Source organism: Narcine bancroftii, chromosome 8 (assembly GCF_036971445.1).
Source record: "Narcine bancroftii isolate sNarBan1 chromosome 8, sNarBan1.hap1, whole genome shotgun sequence".
Classification (NCBI taxonomy): domain Eukaryota; kingdom Metazoa; phylum Chordata; class Chondrichthyes; order Torpediniformes; family Narcinidae; genus Narcine; species Narcine bancroftii.
In genome coordinates, this window is record NC_091476.1 from 39,897,167 (window position 1) to 39,918,296 (window position 21,130).

Sequence of the window (21,130 nt, forward strand, 5' to 3'; positions counted from 1 at the left end):
CTTTACCTAAAAAAACCCTAAACAAAATAAAACAACCCCTTCCCACCTCTCCCTTTTACAATATAAATCCACACGCAGTCAGGGCTCACATCTCTGCTGATCATCAAATATTCTCTGTGGGAAGTCACTTGCATTTATACTATGACAGCATTTATTATTGCCGTTATTGTTATTTATATTTACAGTTGGCCCCCTATATGATCCAAATATGGCAACTATATCTTAATAAATATGGAATATTTGTTCTTTTATGTATTGTTTTCCATTGGTATGTAACTATTCATCTCAGCAGTAAGAGGAATCAATAAATCTTTAAATTGTTTGAAGAACTCGGGAGGAAACCCATCCTCCCCCAGAGATTTGTTAGCTTGTAAAGTACTCAAATTTTTCTCGATTTCTTCTCTTGTCAAAGAAACATCCAAATCAATTTGTTCTCTATCTTATAATTTTGGACATTCAGCATTGTTAAAAATGCATACATTTCCTTTTCATATTTCAATAATTCTGATTTGTATAGTTTCATATAATATTGTCTAAAATATTATTTATTTCTTTTTTGATTTTATGTCACAATATTGGCCTCTGTTTTTATTACATTTATCATTCTAGATTACTCCTGTGCCTTTAACTGCAAAGATAAAACTTTATGCACCTGTTCTCCTACTTCATAGTATTTTTATTTGGTTTTTAATATATTTTTTTCTGTTCCATACATTTGCAATGTTATATTTCAATTTTTTATTCTCTAATACTCAATATTTTTCTTGTGATCCTGTTCTCTGATATTCTTTTTTCAATTTTGTTATATCTTTCACTAGACCATCCAGCTCTATAGAGTATTTTCTCAAGATTTTTTTGTATAAGAAATCATTAGTCCTCTTAGATAAGCTTTGTGTATTCCATATTAAAAAAGCTATTATCAGTAGAAGGAAGGTTAGTTTCACAGAATAGTTCTATCTGTCTCTTAATAAACTTTCATAAGTCCTTCTTAATAAACTCTCACAAGTCCTTCCTTTTCAACAGTATGGCATTGAGATGCCATCTACAAACACTTTCTTGTTTTTCCATTATTGCAATGGTTAATGGTAAATGATCTGATAAAAATCTCACCAAATGTTCCATTTTTACGACTCTGCTTTTTAACTGGGCAGGCACTAAAAACAAATCAATCCTTGTATGTAAATTATGTACCCTTGAGTGGAACAAATAGTCTCTTTCTACAGAGTTCAGCTGCCTCCATTTATCACTCAAATTTAAATCCTTCATAAATGATAATGTTTTTTGCAGCTTTTGCCTTTGTCACTGTTCTGGCTGATTTATCCAGTAGTGGATCAAGACAGAAATTGAAATCTCCTCTGACCAGTATATTTTGTCTTCCCTCTGCTGTTTTTTTTTAAAAGGATATCTTTCATAAAGGCTTCATCGTCATAATTTTGTGCATAGATGTTCATAAATATCCATGATTTTACATGAATTTTACAATGTGCCATTACAAACCTTCTGACTTGGTCAGTCGGTGCCCCTTCTATTATTATTATTTTTTGTTAATTAGAATTGCTACTCCTCTTGCTTTTGAGCCAAATGAAGACCATATTACTTGTCCCATCCATTCTCTTTTTAATTTAGCATGTTCCGATTTGATAAGATGAGTTTCTTGTAGAAAGATTATATCTGCCTTTAATTTTTTTAGGTGTGCCAAGACCCGGCTCCTTTTCTCCATCCTGTTTATCCCATTAACAGTAAGACAAATAAATTTTAACATTATGTCCATATTGACTTTTTAAAAATAATGTTTAACATTAAAACCTTTTAGATTGTTTTAATAATAGTGATCTTACCCCTTTGAAAAACACATACAGCCATCCTGCCCTGACGGTGACATAAACAGAAAAACCTGAAAGCCCGTGGAATCTCTTGAGGAAGAACCCCTCTCTTTAGCGTCATCTTCAATAGATACTCCTCTCCAGGCGCCATTCTCCCCTGTAGACTGGAGTCTCCACCTTGCTGCTACTTTTCCCAAGTTTTCTCTCTTTTCTGAGATCTCCAAGAACATTTCAATAAAATTTACTTTTCAGCAATAAATACAAGCCTTTTTTTAAAAAAATACTACTTTTACAGTCACATTGTAAACATCCATCACAGTCTTCCTCTTTGGCAACCTTGGCCTTTTGATAAACCTCATAGGAAGACTTCCACCTCATTCTTAGTCATGAAAAACCATCAGTTACCTTCTGCTACTTTGCCCCTCAGAGTTGCAGGGTAAGTCATCAATTATTTCAAGTTTTTGGAATGCAATTGTCTATTTACATCATCAAACTCTTTCCTTTGCCCTAATCAAAGTAGGACTAAAATCTTGGAAAAAATAGCACTTTTTCATGGTCAATCTTGGGTGAGCCATTATTTTGCTTAGTATATTCATATGGTGCTCTCAGAATTGTTTCCCATTCCTTGTAACTCAAAAGTCTTACCAGGACCAGTTGTGGTCGCTGATCTCCAGCTCTCTGAATTTGTCTTCTCCCAGCACTTGTGGGATCCATGTTTCGAAGAAGTTCATTGGATCCGTTCCCTCAATTCCTTTTTTCAATCCAATAATTAGGACATTATTTTGTCTGCTAAAATTCTTCACATCGTCAATCTCGTCCAGCAGACCAAGTCTGTGCGATCTCCATTGCTTTGTATCTTTCTGCAAAGCTTTTAGCTTATCTTGTGATTTTGGGTCATTCTTTCCATTAAGTCTTCAACTATTTCTTTAATTTCAGTCATCCTTCCCGTCATGTCTCTCATTACATTTTCAACACCAACAGATTGGTTGCTCAAGTTTTCCATTTTCTCCAGGATAATATTTAGTTTTTGTCCCGACTTCCCAGCTCTGTCGGGATCCGTCATCCCGAGGCCAATCTTGCACCGTTCCCTTACGTGCTTTTGCTGGATGTTCCTGGCTGAGTAGAAACTTATTTTTTTTTTGTTATCGACTACCTTGGTTTCTTAGTACTTATTTTGTCCATTTATTTTAGTGTAAAATTCTTAATTTAAAAATTTTAATTGTCTTTTAACACTCTTCACTGAGAGCTCGATCAAACCACGCACATGGACATGCCCCCTATCCCATGTTATTCTAGAAATTAGATTACATACATTCCTTCGATGACTGCAGTACAGAAAACATTTCTTCTTAATGAGATATTCAAGATGCCCACTGATTGATTGGATAATTTATGAAAGTTGTAAACATACCGATTTCTTGCTTTCTTCCATTTGGCAATCTTTTATCCTTTGGACTTCCAGAATCTTCTCTCTAATGGATAGTAATATTATGTTAATTTATGTATATTTTAAGCTTTTAAAATATGTTCTCTGGCACAATCCACAATTGATGACTTACATTGTACAATGTAACTTTCCTATCGTCTGATAATCTCTTTGATAATTGTGCCTTAAGAACAATAGTTTAGACAGTATTGATCTTATTGACCAAGTGACAAATCTACAAGACATTCCTTTGTATCCCAGTACATATCAGTCTCTTCATTTCAGACGCAGTGTGGAGAACTTTCTCTAAACAGAGTCTTCAAGACAAACAGCTTGGAAATCTACCAAATTCCACGTTGACCACCAACCACCCATTTAGAACCAATCTTGTATTAATCCCATCTTTTATTTTCCACACATTCCATCAACTCCCCCTTCAGATTCGACACCAGGAGCAATTTGCGGAGGTTAACTAATGTAAAAAAAAACACACTTTTGTGATTGGGACGTGGGAGGAAACTGGAGAACCAAGAGGAAGTTCACCCACCAGGGAGAACAAGTAAACTCCTAACAGCTCACACCCAAGGTCAGTAATTGGCACAATGAATAAGTTAAGTACTTGCAGGAATAAGCAAGAGAGCCTCTTTAGTTCACATATACCATTATTTGCAACAAGAAGCTTAGTACAATACCAGAAAAAAGGAATGGTTATACACAAGTTTCAGCTATGAATATCAACTGGTTTTGTCGGGACCTAATGGTTAACTGGAATGGGAGAGGGACCAACCCCAATCTTTGAGAGACAGGCAGAGGGGATGGGAGGAGGGGGTAGGTTAAAGAGAAAAGAAAGAATGGGAGTAGGTAAAGAAGAGATGGAAAGGGTGGAACCAGATAGAAGTCAGAAAAAAAATTGGGGGAAAAGCTAAATCACTAAATATCATTACTCATAGCAGCCTTCCGCTCAATGGCATGAAGGGTGATTTTTCCCAACTTCCTTCCATGCTCCCTGTAGACTTTCCCTCTACTGGTCTCTCCACCTCTCCTACCTTCAGTCCAATTACCTCACCCCTGCCCAGCTTCTTTGTTTCCCTCTCATTTGATCCCCTTGACATACTTGACATCACCCCTTCCTATGTTAGCATCAGTAAAGGGTCCTGACCCAAAATATTGACTACTTCTACCCATGGACACGGCCTGATCTGCTGAGGTCCCCCAGCTTCTCATAAGGTGTTTTCAAACTGCATTGGAAAGGATGTGGCAGCTATAATCCCTGAGGGCATCTACAATGTGAACATCAATGGCAATTTAAGGGTGAATTTTACTAATTTCACTATTTTTTTAGGACATTTCCCCAGTTGGATGCTATGGCCAACAACAACATTTGTTTAGCTCCTGAAATAAGGGTGAATTCCACTTCTTAGACCTGCGACCTCTTTAAACTCACCAGCACAAATCAGAAACATACCAAGCAAAACAATGTGATCACAGGTTGGGAATAGATGCTGAAAAATATTGTCTGTGCCAATTAATTTTAGGTTTAACATTTTCTCCTATTTAGATGAAAAAAAAACTGCAAATCCTTTTAGTTAATTATAGTGCACTTCTCAACATGTCATTTAGAACTGTAGTTTTATAGTTAAAATAAGATTTAAATGGAGTTAAATTTAGAGATCAATACCTAATTTGCATTTCTTTAAATGCATTTAATAGGGCTGGATTTGAGTTATTACATTACAGAGCAAATCACAAATAAGTTTCAACATGCTTTGTTTCTTCTTTTTGTTTTACAATTGTAAATGGAGTCTGCATTCTTACAATAGTTGGCTTTGTCTGCTTGGCAAAGAACTTGTGTTTACGAGGGTTAACGGCAATCTTGTGTTTTGCTGCGGAATTGTCCAAGCAGGTGAGTGAACTAGCGGGCAAGCTGAAATCAACAGGAAGTGAGTCAGAGCTTGTTGTCAAGTGAACCAGTGGTGAGAGGGGTCTGGAAGAAGGCATCGAGGATATCTGTAAAATAAAAAAAAACAGTTTGGATTATTATTAAACAAAAAGGTTGCTTAATGGAGATCACTTGTGCAAAATGTCATAGAAAGAATTTCATCCCTCTTCATCAATCATTCATTAGATGCACTTCTTAAGATGTCTCCTGGCTGTGTTCCGACTCCTGCACTACCAAGGACACACTTCCCTCTATCCTTTTGACCAGACTAAATTAGTTTAATTTTCACAAATTGAGTGAAACTTCCATGACATGATCCCCATGCAACTCAAAGAACAAAGAAACCTGCATTTATATAGCCCCGAGCACAACTTTAGGATGTCCCATTTTGGTTAACTGCCAATGAATCACACGTAGTTGCAATAAAACCAGAAAATATTGGAAACACTCGTCTTTTGGTTCTCTTTCCCTGACTGTAAGGGGTGCTGGGTAACTTTTGCTGATGGTATTATTACATCTGCTTTATTACTTGACAATGAAAGAATCCTGAATCGGGTAGCATTCATGGAGAGAGAAACAGATTAAAAATGTGTCAAAAGATTCTAATAAAGGGTTTTTGATCATAACATAAATGCAAACAATGCCTGAGCTTCTGAATGTTTCATGCATTTTTTGTTTTTACTACTGGTGAATAAGTTGTTGCTGGAGTTAAATGTGGATTATTTTAGCAAAAGAGATGAGACTGACAGGAAGGTTAAATAATCCACTGTAGTATATAGCTTGAACAAATGGCAGTTTCAAGGCTTAATTGTTTGGAATCTCTTAGATTCCACCATTAACTATTATCTACAAAGAGAATGGTTAAATATTTACCAGTTCTTCATCTTCGCTTTCGGTCCCACCAAAACTTAAAGAGTTGTGTCGTTCAACAGGGACAGCAGACTGTGGAATGGAAACAGGAAGAGGATCAATGAAGGGCAATGGTTAAAGGTCAATGGTGCATGTCTGAAGGGTCAATTGACAACAACCATTAACGAATAGGGGACGTTTCTTATTGAGCAAAGCACAGTTGTCTGCCTTACGGCAGACAGAAGTCAGTTTTTTGTAAGATTACATGTTCTGTACTGTTAAATGATAATAAAACAATTGAATCAGTGGAAATGCATTGGGGTAGGTTTTGGCTCAGTGTTTAAAGCACAGATCCAGTAACAATTTCATTCTCACGCAGTTTCTCTTTTTTCAATCCCTTTTAGTTAACAAACTTGGGAAACTTTGAGGTTAAGCTTCCTGTGAGGAGGTTTCAGAGGGCAGCATCCAACCATGAAATACTGAGTAAGCCAGAATACAGGATAGAGATTGAAAGTCTCATGGCATGGCGCCCAGATAACAGCCTTTCTCTCAACATTAATAGGATGAAGAAGATGACCACTGACTTCAGGAGAGGGGTGGAGACAATCGTTACGTTAATGGCGCTGAAGTTGAAAGAGTGGATAAATTGAAGTCCTTGGGTATAAATATCTCCAATGACCTGACCTGGGACAAACACATCCACATAACGATAAAAATTGTGCACTGACACCTCGAATTTCTCAGTGGACTAAGGAAGTTGGGAATGCCTCCCCTGTCCCTCAACAACCTGTACAGGTGCACCTTGCTGGTTCTTCGCAGTGTGGGACAGCAGCTGTGCTGCTCAAAATCAGAAACTACAAAAGGTAGCTCAGAACAAAATTAAGATGTCCTTCCCCCTCCATGGACTCCGCCTCCATCTCCTGTTGCCTAGAAAAGGCAGCTAAAAGGCAGAGACCCATTACACCCTGGACACACTCTCCTCACACCAGAGAGCAGGCAAATAAAGTCAAATAAGTCGAAGTTCAGATTTATTGTCAGAGTACATACATGACATCAGATACAACCCTGAGATTCTATTTTTCCTGAGGGCCAGGCAGAATTACCACTTATTGGAAGTCCAAAAAAATTGTACTCAAGATGATATGTAAACAAATAAAAAATGTAAACAAACTGACTGTCCAATATAGAGAAAGAAATTAATAAAGTGAAAAAAATAATAGTCCTTAAATCAGTCTCTGTTTGAGCCTGTTGTTGAGTAGTCCGATGGTGGAGGGGTATCAACCATTCCTGAACCTGGTGGTGCGAGTCTTATGGCACCTATACCACCTTCCTGATCGTAGCAACATGAACAGAGCATGTTCTGGGTGAATGCATGATAATTGCTGCTGCTCTCCGACGTCAGCATTCCTTGTCAATATTCTCAATGGTGGGGGGTGGTTTTGCCTGTGATGTCCTGGGCTGTGTCCACTACCTTTTGCAGGGCTTTACGCTCAGGTGTATTTGTGTCCCCCATACCAGACCATGATGGAGCCTGTCAGCACACTTTACATCCCACATGTAGAAATTTGCCAGAATTTCCAATGTCACACCAAATCTCCACAAACTCCTGAGGGAGTAGAGGTGCTGATGTGCTTTCTTCATGATGTCATTAATGTGTGTGAAAACATGCACTAACAGGCATCAGGTTCCTGAATGAACTGCATTTCTGTCCTATCATACTGCTCTTACTTGGTAAGAATTGATCTTTTTTTTTCATTGTGATCCTATTGTGTGCAAATTGTGCTCTTCCCACAGCTGCATATAATAATAGAGGTGATTTGTTAGTCTGGTCATGGAAGAATCCTTTCACTATACAGGTTGAATCTCTTTAATCCAGCAACATTGGGACCTGGCCATTGCCGGACCACAGAAAATGCCATAAAATAGAAAATGCACTGAAAATAGCTGTCAAAGGTGCAGTAGGTGCCACGATCAGACCCATTTTCTGAGCTAAAAGGATCAACTATATCACAAATCAAATCCTGGTTAGCCTTTACAATGTCAGCGATCGGGACCGGGGTTTAAATCATGCGCTGTCTGTAAAGAGTTTGTACTAATGGCAAAAGATTCAAAACATGCCAGACCACAGGAGTTGCTGGAACACAGATAATAGAGTTCAATCTGTGCTGGGAATTTTGTGATAAAAGAGCTTGGGATGGAAGCTCCTGGCAGGACAGATTTTGTTACCTGTTCTGGAGTGGAGGTTGCTCCAAAGTTCCTTAAATCCTATAATTTATTGGGAACGGGTGCAAAATTCCCAGGTCCAAATCCATGGATCTCTCAAATTTTCTGCATAGGTTGACTGCGTAGCTATGAAGGCTTATGGTATGCTGGCCTTCATTAGTTTGGGGATGGAGTTCAACAACTGTGAGATAATTTTGTAGCTCTATAAAACACCAATTAGTTCACACTTAGAATATTGTGTTCAATTTTGGTTGCTTCATTATAGGAAGGATGTGGCATCTATGGAGAGGGGTGCAGAGGAGGTTTACCAGGTTGTTGCCTGGATTGGAGAACATGCAAAAACCAGATGACATCTGTACAATGTGAGGGGAGGTGTGTTTAGGGGCGATGGCAAGAGAATGTTTTATATACAGAGAGTATTGAGTGCCTGGAATGCATTGTGAGGGGTGGTGGTGAAACCTGCTATAATAGAGACATTGAAAAGACTTTTGGCTGGCCCATTGTTGGTAGGAAAAACAGAGTTATGGGTGTGATGTAGAAAAGATTTAGTTTGTTGAGTAACTTGTATAGGTCAGCACATCATTGTGGGCTGAAGGGCCTGGATTGTGCTATATCTGCACAATATTTTTAAAGATTTGCCCATTTCTGCACTGTCAGGTCAAAAGAAACATTTTAGTTGTCTAATAAGTCCAATAGTTAAAATTCCCCTTGACAGACACACCCATCTGCTCCATTAATAAAGGGACCTGATGTACCTTTGGAGTTGAACACCTCAGAACTGTATGAAGAGACAATATTTCTGGAGGACTCCTGGGCAATCCATCATCCTCGGACATAGTTCCTGCATCCTCAGCCTTTTTGGAAGAAATCAACACACCTGGAGAAGCCAGTCGAATGTTCTGTTCCAGTTGTAGCTGAGAGAGGGCAATGACTTATCAGTGAGATTAATTGAATTCAACTTTTCAGACTTTAATTCCACAGAATTTTGGAGAGAGTACATTTTCTGTATCTTTTTTTTTCTCCCCCAAGATTCAATTTTTACAAGCCCATACAGACTTCATGGACATAAAGAGATAAGCAGCTAAATTTCATCCACAGACTATTGCTCATGGATGTAAACTGTCAGCTCGGTGAGGATGTTAGCAGAACCAGAGTGTTTGAATTATAAGGTGAAGCTGGATAGGAAGGGACTTTTCTTCCTGGTGTAGGAGCCGATGAATGCTGCAAGACCAGATGAGCTCCTCCAGCATTTACTAGAAGGCTGAAGGAAGACTTTATAGAGACTTATAAAATCATGGGGGCACGGATTAGGTGACATTGTCCTTTTCCCAGGCTAATCAAATCAAAAACTTGAGGGCATAAATTTAGATGAGAGGGGAAAGATTGAAAATGAATCTGAGGGTCATATTTTCCACTGTGAGTGGTGGGTAGATGGACCAAGCTGCCAGAGGAAATGATAGAGGGAGTGCAACTGTAACCTTTGGGTGGGTACATGGCTAGGGAAGGCTTTTTGGGATATTAGGCAAATCTAGGCAAATGGACAATCTGCGCTGAAGGTCCTGTTTCTGAGCTCAAACTCCATGCCTCATCTTCTTTTACTAATAATTTATCTCGTAGGAAAAGGCCATTCATCCCAGCAGAGCTAATCCCATTTCTATCTTTGATTTAATGTTTTGAACACCTTCCTTATTGTTTCATTGTTTGATGAAGGGGCAGATTTCATTTGATTACATTCTGTTAAGAATCTGCCATATTTTTCTTTGTTACAAGTGTTGTGTTTAGTGGGATCTCCTCAAATAAAAGGAATGAAACACAAAAGTCTGCAGAAACTGATTGTAGTTTAAAAAAAAAAGAAATGCTGGAGGAACTCAACATTGCAGCGTTCAATAGACCTCCTGATATATTACTGACATTTTAGGTTCAGGCCTGAAACATTGGTAATATATCTGTACCTCCTATAGGTATTGCAAGACTGGCTGAGTTCCTCTAGCATTTCTGTGTTTTGCTTTAATTAAGAGGGCCAAGATCTCCGTCTACATTTTACACTGACTTATTTATCACAAGCAGCCTAATATTCCTGGATTGAGGGAGGAGTTGACATTTCAGAAACAAACACAATAAATACAGTGGTTTCATCCTTGGTGTAATGTTCAATGGCCCAAGAACTTCTCAGGATAGATCTGTTTCATGAAGTCTAAACACAGACTGACTAATTCAGTTTGTGGTTAGAAGGAAAACATAAGGAAACTATTTAAGATTGTTTTTGTAATTCTTCTGCACCAGAATTCCTTTGGAACCACAATGATGTGATTGGGTGGACCATCAACAAGGCATGATGAGAAGGTTTGATGTTGTTTATCAGAGGCCATTCATTGACTCAGTTAATGCAAGGACTAAGGGCTAAAAATGAGGACCCACAGTATGTTTTTATTCTCCTTTATTTACTCAAGGTAGAAGCTGATACTAGCCTATGAAACCCATGCCCCCTAACTAACCTACCAACCTGTATTTTTTTTTGAAGATGGGCATAAACCAGAGTACCTGGGGCAAACTCTCGAAGGTCACTGGGAGAATGTGAAAACTCCTTACATTTGAAACCAGATTATTGGCACTGCTGTGTTGCTCTTAGACCATATCTCCTATCAAAGTGTGTAGTAGATTTTTTTTGTGTCCAATTTATGTCAGAGCTACCTTTTATGGATGGAGCTCACTCCCCAGCCAGCATCGACAGTGTGGGGTGAAGATAGTAGACAGCTTTAAGTTCCCAGGGGTAAACATCACCAGTGACTTGTCCTGGACAACTCATGCAGATTCAATGGCTACGCTTAATTTGATCATATCCCCTGGTGTAATCACAACCCCCCCCCCCCCCCTACCCACCCCAGTCTAATCACACCTAGACTAACCAGAACTCTGAGGAAACTTGGCATGTCACTAACATCCCTTAACTTCCACAGATACATTGGTAAACCTGCAATATCTATGTGAATTAATGAATGAAGAGTTTACTATGTACAGATACAATGAAATTCTTAATGTAGCTTCCCAGGTGACATCAACAGCAATGTAACTATAAAGTAGGTGGCCAGATGGCCACTTGTGTAGTGCGTCAGTAGTGTGGACAGATCTTCGGCTGTCTTGAAGTAGGATGATTAGAGTGGTGCAGGGGATGTTCACGAGAATGACAGGAGTTGGAAAAGAAAAATTTCTGAACTGAGCAGTGCAGGACACGTTAAGCTTCTGTACCTACTGCCTGATCACAATGAATCCCCACCACCCAGGTCACAACCTCTTCTCACTGCTACCTTGGGGTCCTTTACGATGCTGGCCCATTTCTTGAGGCAGTGCCTAACATAAATGTCTGCAATGCGCCTGTGATGGATCTATGTTTGCTACTTTCTGCAGGCTTCTGTTTTCCTGGACAATCGAATTCCCAAACCAGGCAGTGTATCTGTAGAAGTTCGATAGAATATCTGATGACATGTCAAATCTCCTCAGACCCTTGCAGAGTGGAGTCATTAATGTGCGTTCTTCATGGTTGATTCAATGTGCTGGCTCAAGAAAAGGTCTTCTGAACCTTTTTATAGTTTTCTGTAATCTCTTTCCAGCTGATGGAATAATAAGGGAAATGTCATAAGGAGGTAACCCAGTGCATACTCCCAGAAATACCAACGTGATAATAACCAAATAAAAACTGACAGCAAAAGATCTTTTGCATTCATCTAAGCAAGTGGACAGAACCTTGATTCATTCAACACAGTTTATGGAAGATGACCACCCTGAGAGTGTTGCCCTCTCTTCGTTCTGTAATAGAGGGGTCAGTCTGGATAATATGCTCTGGAGTGAGACTCTGGAGTATACAGATATTCACAGATAGCCAGCTGTGTAGTGTCTCACAAAGATTAGCGTATACAGAGCCGTTGTCATACCCACACTCCTGTTCGGCTCCGAATCATGGGTCCTTTACCGGCATCACCTACGGCTCCTAGAACGCTTCCACCAGCGTTGTCTCCGCTCCATCCTCAACATTCATTGGAGCGACTTCATCTCCAACATCGAAGTACTCTAGATGGCAGAGGCCGACAGCATCGAATCCACACTGCTGAAGATGAAACTGCGCTGGTTAGGTCACGTCTCCAGAATGGAGGACCATCGCCTTTCCAAGATAGTGCTATATGGCGAGCTCTCCACTGGCCACCGAGACAGAGGTGCACCAAAGAAGAGGTACAAGGACTGCCTAAAGAAAGCTCTTGATGCCTGCCACATTGACCACCGTCAGTGGGCTGATATCGCCTAAACCGTGCATCTTGGCGCCTCACAGTTCGGCGGGCAGCAACCTCCTTTGAAGAAGACCGCAGAGCTCACCTCACTGATAAAAGACAAAGGAGGAAAAACCCAACCCCAACCAACCAATTTTCCCTTGCAACCGTGTCTGCCTGTCCCGCATCGGACTTGTCAGCCACAAACGAGCCTGCAGCTGACGTGGACATTACCCCTCCATAAATCTTCGTCCGCGAAGCCAAGCCAAAGAAGAAAAGTAATGCAGACAGATCTTTGGTGGTCTTGCAGTATTATGATGAGCTGGAGGACAGAGGCTATCAAATGAACCATAGTTGATAGTTTTGCTTTTCTATCAATTGTACTCTTTGTTCAAAATTTACCTTTCATTGCTATTAATGGTAACTCTGCACAAGACTGAATCTCTGCACTGAGATGGACTGGTTATAAAGCACCAATTTGTGTAGAATCTGTGAAATGTACAGCATGGGATATCTACTTTATTCATGGTCTTACATTTCTATCAGGGAGTAAAGATATATTACTGACATTTTGGACCTGTGCCTTTCCTCAAGATATCTTTAATTCCTATGGATATTACGAGACTGGCTGAGTTCCCCACATTTCTATAATTTTACTACAGTCATAGCATCTGCAGACTTTGTGTTTCAGACATTTCTATCAGGGCAACTCTCTGCTTCACACACTCCAGGAAAAACAAGCTCCATCTGTTCCCCTGGATCTGAGATGAACAAGGTAATGTGCTGTCTCATGCAGAGGGTTGAAAGGTTTTTGAATTCCTCTCTGTCCCTCATAGTCCATGGCTGATCTTTCATTGTTGTCCGTCTTGAACGGGTTCTGTGCATCCACTTGTAAACCTATTTGTTTTACCCTGATTGATCCTGGATTTCTGCAGCATGGTTTACATAGCGGTTAGCACAATGTTATTACAGTGCCAACAACCTGACCTTGAATTCGACCTTTTCGGTAAGGAGTTTGCAGATTCTCCCCATGTCGGCATGGGTTTCCTCCGGGTGCTTCTATTTTCCCCCCCATCCTCCAAAATGTATAGGGATTGTAGTTAAATTGGGGAATTTGGGAGCTCAGGCTTATGGGCCAAAAGGGCCTGGTACTGTTCTACAAATCTAAATTTAAAATTTTCCAGGATGAGGTAGTCATTTTTAAAGTGCAGCAGAAGCGATAGACCATGCAGCTTTCTCCTGCTATTTAGCATGTACACCGCAGGCATCTACTCACCTGCAAAGCCTTCACCTTGCCAGCCACGTTTTCTTGGGATAACCCTCTGACTGGCACTGCCTCGGAGATGGATAATTCAGGAATGAAAATACTGTCATGTGAAAAAGATCGGTTTCCAATGTTACCCTGGGAGCTGTAATAATAAATATTAATGGATGTAATATTTTAAATTCTGAGGTTATTTTTTCCTTAATTGCTTCATTTTTCACAACATCAAAAAATAGGCCTTATTTCTAAAAGGCAGTAAATTTAACATTTCTACATCATATCTAAAGTCAGCATCTACCATTTGCTTCATTGGATGAATCATAGCTCCTACATCTGACACTCCTCTTGATACAAGGTTGTTGCCCTCTCTGCTAAATTATATAATTTGTGTGTTAAATAATGGACCAGGCAATGGCATCTAAAACAAGGAGAAGCTCAATGGGTCAGGCAGCATCCATGGAGAGAAATGGCCAGTTTCAAGTGGAGGTCCTTCTTCAAGATTCACCAGCAGGACTGCCCTGGTATTTCATTGTTCCTGCTGCTCCTGCCCCACCAAACTCATCCCCTTGCACTTCAACACTATCTTGTTTCCTCCCCACCACCCCACCCCCCCCCAACATCTAGTCCCCTTCCCATCTTCATTCGTGACATTTCGCGCGCTCTCCACCTTTTTAAAAGCTTCTAATTCTCCAGCCCCTACCTCATCATCATCACTGATATGCAATTCCTGTACACAACCATTCCCCCATCAGGAAAGCTGTTGAATCAGAAAGGGTCAATGCATCAGTGACCACTAAAATGCAAAGTTAGGAAATGGTTAGAAAAAGGAAAAGGTTTACCTGATCTAATCAAAGGTCACCAACCTGAAGAGTACACTCCGTCCATCTTGCTTCCCAGACACTGCCTGATTTACGGAGCATTTCTCCTGTTCTGATTTCAAATTTGCAGCTTTTATATTGCTTTACTTTAGTCACAGTTAAAAATGAAATGTGTCTCAGTACTCTCAAGGCTTTCTATAATACATACTATCAATCAATAAAATTAGGACAGATAACTATTTGCAATGATCTGTAAAATCATCCATCAGTATGAAATAGAAGATACTACAGTATATTGATCTGGTATATCTCAACATAAGTTACATTTCATTGGTCATGTTGAGTGGTCACATAAAAAGCAGAATATTTTATGTGCACAGCATTGCTTCTTCTTCATTTGGTGGCTTATATAAGTATTTCTTAAATCAATATGGTTCAATTAAATTCTATTGCTGGAAGTGCAATTTGAAAGGGTTTGCAACAACATAGAGACCTGGGTTCATGTGCATAAATCTTTGAAAATGAGACATCAGCTGAAACAAGTACATGGGATTTTGAAAGAAAGGGACAGGACAAATTTGTGCCAAACCAATTTTGGACACTGCACTCAAGAGGAGTTGCAGAAAAGATTCAATTCAATAGATCACATTCAAAAGAGTACAGTTGCGGGCAGACAAGAGAAACTGGCTCTGATCATAGTCCAGAGATGGTGGAGGATCGAGATCATGAGGGTTCTACATCGAGAAATTCATAAAAGGCTGGGAGGGTCGAAAGGTTTGAACTTTCTCCGTTACACTTTACATCAGTCGGAAGCAGGACCTGCATGCTGTATATCCCTCTTCCACACATTCACGTCAACACAGTGAGTGTGTTGTTTAACCCCAGTGCATCTCTATGCTCCAGTGGCTGGGTTCCTGATGATACTTACCCCACCTCAGCATCAGGATACACTTCAGAAGGTTCGGCAGTGCTGACATCAGTGCTCGACTGGCTTGGTTTCAGGGCATTTTCTCCTCTGGATGCTGCTGTAACCTTCCCCTTCTTCTTGGCAAAGAAGTTTTTGAAAGCTTTAAACTTTGATTTCTTCTTACCTGAAGAAGAAATGTAACTCCAGTGGTCACAAGGTAAGTGGGCCACAGTAACAGCAAAAGCAAAGAACATGGAGCAGAGATGTATCCAACTGACCCCACACTGGATCCAACAAGATTCTGTGATGTACTGCAGCAGCAGTAAACAGACACAAACTCAAAGACTGTACAACAGGCTTTATTTGGCTAAAAGTCTCTGCTACAGTAGTGGCTGTGATAGGGGCCCCTGAGTGACTGGCTCGGGAGAGGCCAGCTTAGGACTATATCCTGGTCGGGTGATTGACAGCCGGCTGGGTGGAGTTAGCCCCCGAGGGGTCTATTCAGGTCGGGTGATTGACAGCCGGCCAGGTGTAGTCTGTCCTCTGGTGGTCTTCCTGCAGGTACAGAGATTGGCCCCTGCAGTAGGCTAGTGGTGTATCACCACAGACTCCTTCTACCTATGACTTTCCTCTTTTTCAAAAGCCTATCTCGACAACGAGATAGACAACAGACTCGCCAAGACAAATAGCGCCTTTGGAAGACTACACAAAAGAGACTGGAAAAACAACCAACTGAAAAACCTCACAAAGATTAGCGTATACAGAGCCGTCTATCAAACCTGCTTCCCCTCCTCGTCCTACAGTACACCCAGTCCCACATCACGCACTACCTAAAACATAGTGTCCCACCACATTTTGTTTGCACCCAGGTGTTACTTCTGGATCCCACACCTCCACCAATGAGGGCATCCCTCAAATCCCTTTCAAATATTTACCTCTTGCCTCCAAAATATGCCCTCTAGTTTTAGGACTCAAATGGCCTCCTGAAACTGCAAGGATAGATATATGACCTTTCTCAAGGATATCTCCGGTGGATAATAACCAGCTGTGCTACCATTGAGCATACCATACCATTAATGAATGTTGAAAAACATGAATTCTGCTTTTCTTACACCAGGATAAATTGTAAACTTGTTTCAGTGTAAGACAGATATTGTGAAAAGAAACAAAAATTGCAGATGCTGGAATAGTTAATGAAATTTTCAAGTTTTGCATGTGGCCAAGAGGTAGCACCAATGCAGTCATCAATGTTAAATTAAATTTGAACTTAGGTCTTTCTGGCCCATGAACCCATGCCACCCAGATACTCCAGTTAGCCTACAAACTCCTATTGTTTTTGAGGGTGGGAGGAAACTGGAACACCCAGAGGCAACCCATGCAGACATGGGGAGAACGTACAGTCTTCTTACAGACAGCACTGGATTTGAACTCGGGTCACTGGTGCTGCTATGGCTGTAATAACCACAATGCTAACCATATCGCCTTATGTGGCAGAGGAAGAATGGCACCTGAGTAGCATTGGACCAGGGACTGCTCCATAGATCCAAAAAAAAGGCAGGGACAGCTGAGCCCCATACCTGCACCCATGGCTACACCCTGGGATTATGGTTTGGCTGTTGTTGACCTAAATGGTTTTTTTTTGGACTGGCCATTCTTATAAAGAAAGGTGCCAATACGGTGTCAGTTTCAAGTCGGACAAGCAGCAATCCACTCTGACATTTATTGAGCAATGGCACAGAAGATAGAGATAGGTGAGCAGAAACAAATTTTCAATGTATGGCCATCATTCTTCAGACATGATCTTAATGAAATTAAAAGAAAACCCCCCTGCTAATTTCCAGATCGCTTTTTTTTCTGACAGGCTCTCTAGGGTAGAACTTACAAATTCAATGTTTCCTGCAATTCTGGGCAAGTGTCAATGTGATGATAAAGATAGTTGCAAAGAAAATGAAAGCCCGATTCACACATCTGCTTTCCAATGGCGGAGGTGACTGGGGGAGGGGAGGCATTGTGGAAATGGGAGATTGCATGGAGCACTGATGTAAGAGGCTGCTCAGCATTTAGAGGGAGGAACCCACACTTGTGGCATCTTTCCTGATGGTCTGTGCTGCTTTATGAAAAATCTTCATAAACTGATATCATTCCGTGTGTCAACGTGGAGTATTTCCCCCTAACCCCCCCACAGATTTACATACTGAGCTGGAAGATGGGATTGTGGTTGTTGGTTCCTTCAAATGGCAGTGATAATTTGGGTCAAATAGCCAATGTTAAACTTTTTAAAATATTTCAATGTTACTAGGGAAATAATCAAAAAGGAATAAACTTGTAAAACCCAATTTCCTCTTAGCAGCTATGCATCTGATTATTAGACACCAGATTATTTTAAAAAGTTCTTTCCACACTGCCCCCTCCACACCTCCTCCACAAGATAGATATTATGTACAATTGCAACTTTACACTCAGTGAGTTGAAGCCATGAATATTATCTGGAATAGTTGTACTACAGGCCTTTTTAAAAATCTGTGATCGGGAATCAAGTTTTAAATATTCCAATATCTGTTCAGGAGTGGTTTAATTTTTCACTCCTTCACTTCTCTTGTGGTTTGTGCCCTGTTGATGAAAGATCAAAGCCAGGAACTTTCTGTGCTGGATTAATCATAAATGATTTGTTTGGGATTTCTCAGAATTACCTGACAACATTCCAAGCTTTTTTAAGTCAAGTGAGTTGACACAGAGAGAACATCCACCAACACGATTTAATTATGCATATTTAGATTCCCATAATATGGAGGAACTAAGACATGATTTATAGTGACTTCTATTTGTGCAGAACATTCAGTCAGAGAAGAATGTCCTCAAGATCTCCACAGACGTGTTAACAGATTACATCGGATCCACACCAGATATTTAGTCAGGTGACGAGAAGCTTGTTCAAAGCAGTTGGTTTAAGGGAGTGTTTATACAGTAGAAATGAAAGGTAGAGTTGTTTAAGAATGGAATTTAAAGGCTTGGCACCAGGGATTAGATTCTCAGAATCAATACCACTGCAGACTATTCCAGCAGAAATAAAGCGAGATTTAGTACAGCTCAGCATTTAGAGGGAGGAACCCACGCTCGTGGGATCTTTCCTGATGGTCTGTGCTGCTTTATGAAAAATCTTCATAAACTGATATCATTCCAGAAAAGTGGTGGTCAGTTTACGCACAGCTGAGGGAGACAATTAGAGAGTGTGTTATGTCATTGAATAACTTATTCTTGCATGGCAAATTTGATGCCTTTTTAGATTGCACCTTATAACCATATAACCATTTACGGAGCGGAAACAGGCCATGTTGGACTTTTGAGTCCGCACCGGTTCACTAGAACAGCTCCATTAGCTCAAACCTCCCGCTCTCTGCCAATAACCCTCCAACCCCCTCACCTCCATGTACACATCCAACCTTTTCTTAAATGACAGAAGGGACCCTGCCGCAACTATCTAATTCGGAAGCTCATTCCATTCTGCCACCACTCACTGAGTGAAGAAACCACCTCTAATATTTCTCCTAAAGTTTTGACCCCTTACCCTTAACTCATGGCCTTTTGTTCCAACCTCCCCTGCCCTCAGGGGAAAGAGTCTGTTTATGTCTAGTCTATATATTTCTTTCATAATTTTAAATACCTCTATCAAGTCTCCTCTCAATTGTCTACGTTCCAATTAATAAAGTCCCAGTCTCCTTAATCTTTCCCTGTAATATGCAACAGGTGTGTATGCAGAATGGTAAATGAACCAATTCAGTCAAATCTATTGAACACACAAAACCCACCGTTGCAATTCCCATATAAAAATGTTGAGTCGGTGGAGACATCATGCTGGAGAATTTCACCCACCCATTACAAGGGAGTTCTCTAAGTGCAGTCCATTGTCAGAGAGCTGCAGTAAAACCCAAGGTGACAAAAGTGAATCTGAAGGATGCCAATGAGACTAGATCAGTTGGACTGCAATGGATGTCATTTGGTTTAAGTTTCCCTGGTGTGAACAGCCAAGTGCTTCAATTACTAAAAGATACATCACATTTTGACAGGTTTAGATCTAAGAAGCAATAAAGCAATTTTAATTCTGTTGATGTCCATGCAGGCAATATTAACAATAACCACTGACAGTACTGAAATAAAGAATCATGAGATAAAGGAGCAGAAATAGGTGATTCAGCCCATCGAGTCTGCCCCACCATCCAATCATAAGCTGATCCCTTTTCCCACTCAGCCCCACTCCATGGCCTTCTCCCCATAACCTTTGATGCCCTGGCTAATTAAGAACCTATCAATCTCTCCTTTAAATACACCCAATGACTTGGTCTCCATCACTGCCTGTGGCAACAAATTCCACAGACTGACCACCCTCTTATGAAAGAAATTCCTCCACATCTCCTCAAGAAATAGGAGCAGGAGTTGGCCATCCAGCTGATCATGGCTGCTCTACCATTTAATATGATCATGGCTGATATGGCCTTAGACAGCTCCACTTATCACCTTTCCCCTGCAACCTTTCATTCCCCAGTATGCAAATGTTTATCTGTGTCTTTAAAGTACTATTGAGGCAGCCTCAACTGCTTCCTTGGGAAGTTAACTCCACGGATTCACTACTCTTGGCGAGTTGCAGTTCCTCTTCATCGCCATCCTAAATCTACATCCCTGAACCTTGAGGTGAGGTCCCCTAGTTCCATACAGCCAGACAGATAAACATTGCTGCACTGAGCGGCTGCCTTCTATGTTAAAGGCTGTCATTTTTACACCATTTGTACGCTCTACAATTTCCCTTTGTGGTATTTTCCTCATTGATTTAACTTCAGCCTTGAAACACTTTGTTTGGCAATTCAATCTGCGCCTTGAGATCCAAAGTTGAAAAGTGAATTGATGTTCCGTTGGCATCTGGAAGCAATTCCTAATGGTACATAGAAGCACAATGTGATTCCTTTGGAAAAGAGAAAGGCTCCTGCAAAAGGCTGATAGTGAGTTTCCACAGCTTCCATTATTGTATTTGGTACACAATATGAAGACAATCATTGTATTCCTCAGTTTATTTGTTTCTCTTCATGCACGAGATGTTGCCTACCAAAACTTCATGTTAATTTGCAGAAACGTCTTGTTCTAATAGGCTTTTTCTCTTTGGCTTGGCTTCGCGGACGAAGATTTATGCAGGGGTAATGGCCACGTCAGCTGAAGGCTTGTTTGTGGCTGACAAGTCCAATGCGGGACAGGCAGACACGGTTGCAGCGGTTGCAAGGGAAAATTGGTTGGTTGGGGTTGGGTGTTGGGTTTTTCTTCCTTTGTCTTTTGACAGTGAGGTGTGCTCTGCGGTCTTCTTCTAAGGAGGTTGCTGCCCGCCGAACTGTGAGGCGCCAAGATGCATGGTTTGAGGCGATATCAGCCCACTGGCGGTGGTCAATGTGGCAGGCACCAAGAACTTTCTTTAGGCAGTCCTTGTACCTCTTCTTTGGTGCACCTCTGTCACGGTGGCCAGTGGAGAGCTCGCCATATAACACGAACTTGGGAAGGCGATGGTCCTCCATTCTGGAGACGTGACCTACCCAGCGCAGTTGGATCTTCAGCAGTGTGGATTCGATGCTGTCGGCCTCTGCC

The 21,130-nt window shown here is 40.7% G+C and overlaps 1 protein-coding gene across 3 annotated transcripts in view; it reads right to left on the reverse strand.

Moving 5' to 3' along the window:
* The window catches only part of LOC138740606 (CRACD-like protein), a 78,650-nt gene that overhangs the window by 17,780 nt on the left and 39,740 nt on the right, over positions 1-21,130 (reverse strand). For 2 of the 3 annotated variants that reach the window (XM_069893486.1, XM_069893485.1), the window contains exons 3-8: positions 15,530-15,692; positions 13,796-13,928; positions 9,016-9,174; positions 6,062-6,130; positions 5,065-5,256; positions 3,235-3,295 (exon numbers count right to left, since the gene is read on the reverse strand). In XM_069893486.1, the coding sequence (XP_069749587.1) occupies positions 3,235-3,295; positions 5,065-5,256; positions 6,062-6,130; positions 9,016-9,174; positions 13,796-13,928; positions 15,530-15,692 (777 nt within the window). The other variant, XM_069893487.1, reaches the window with a different exon arrangement.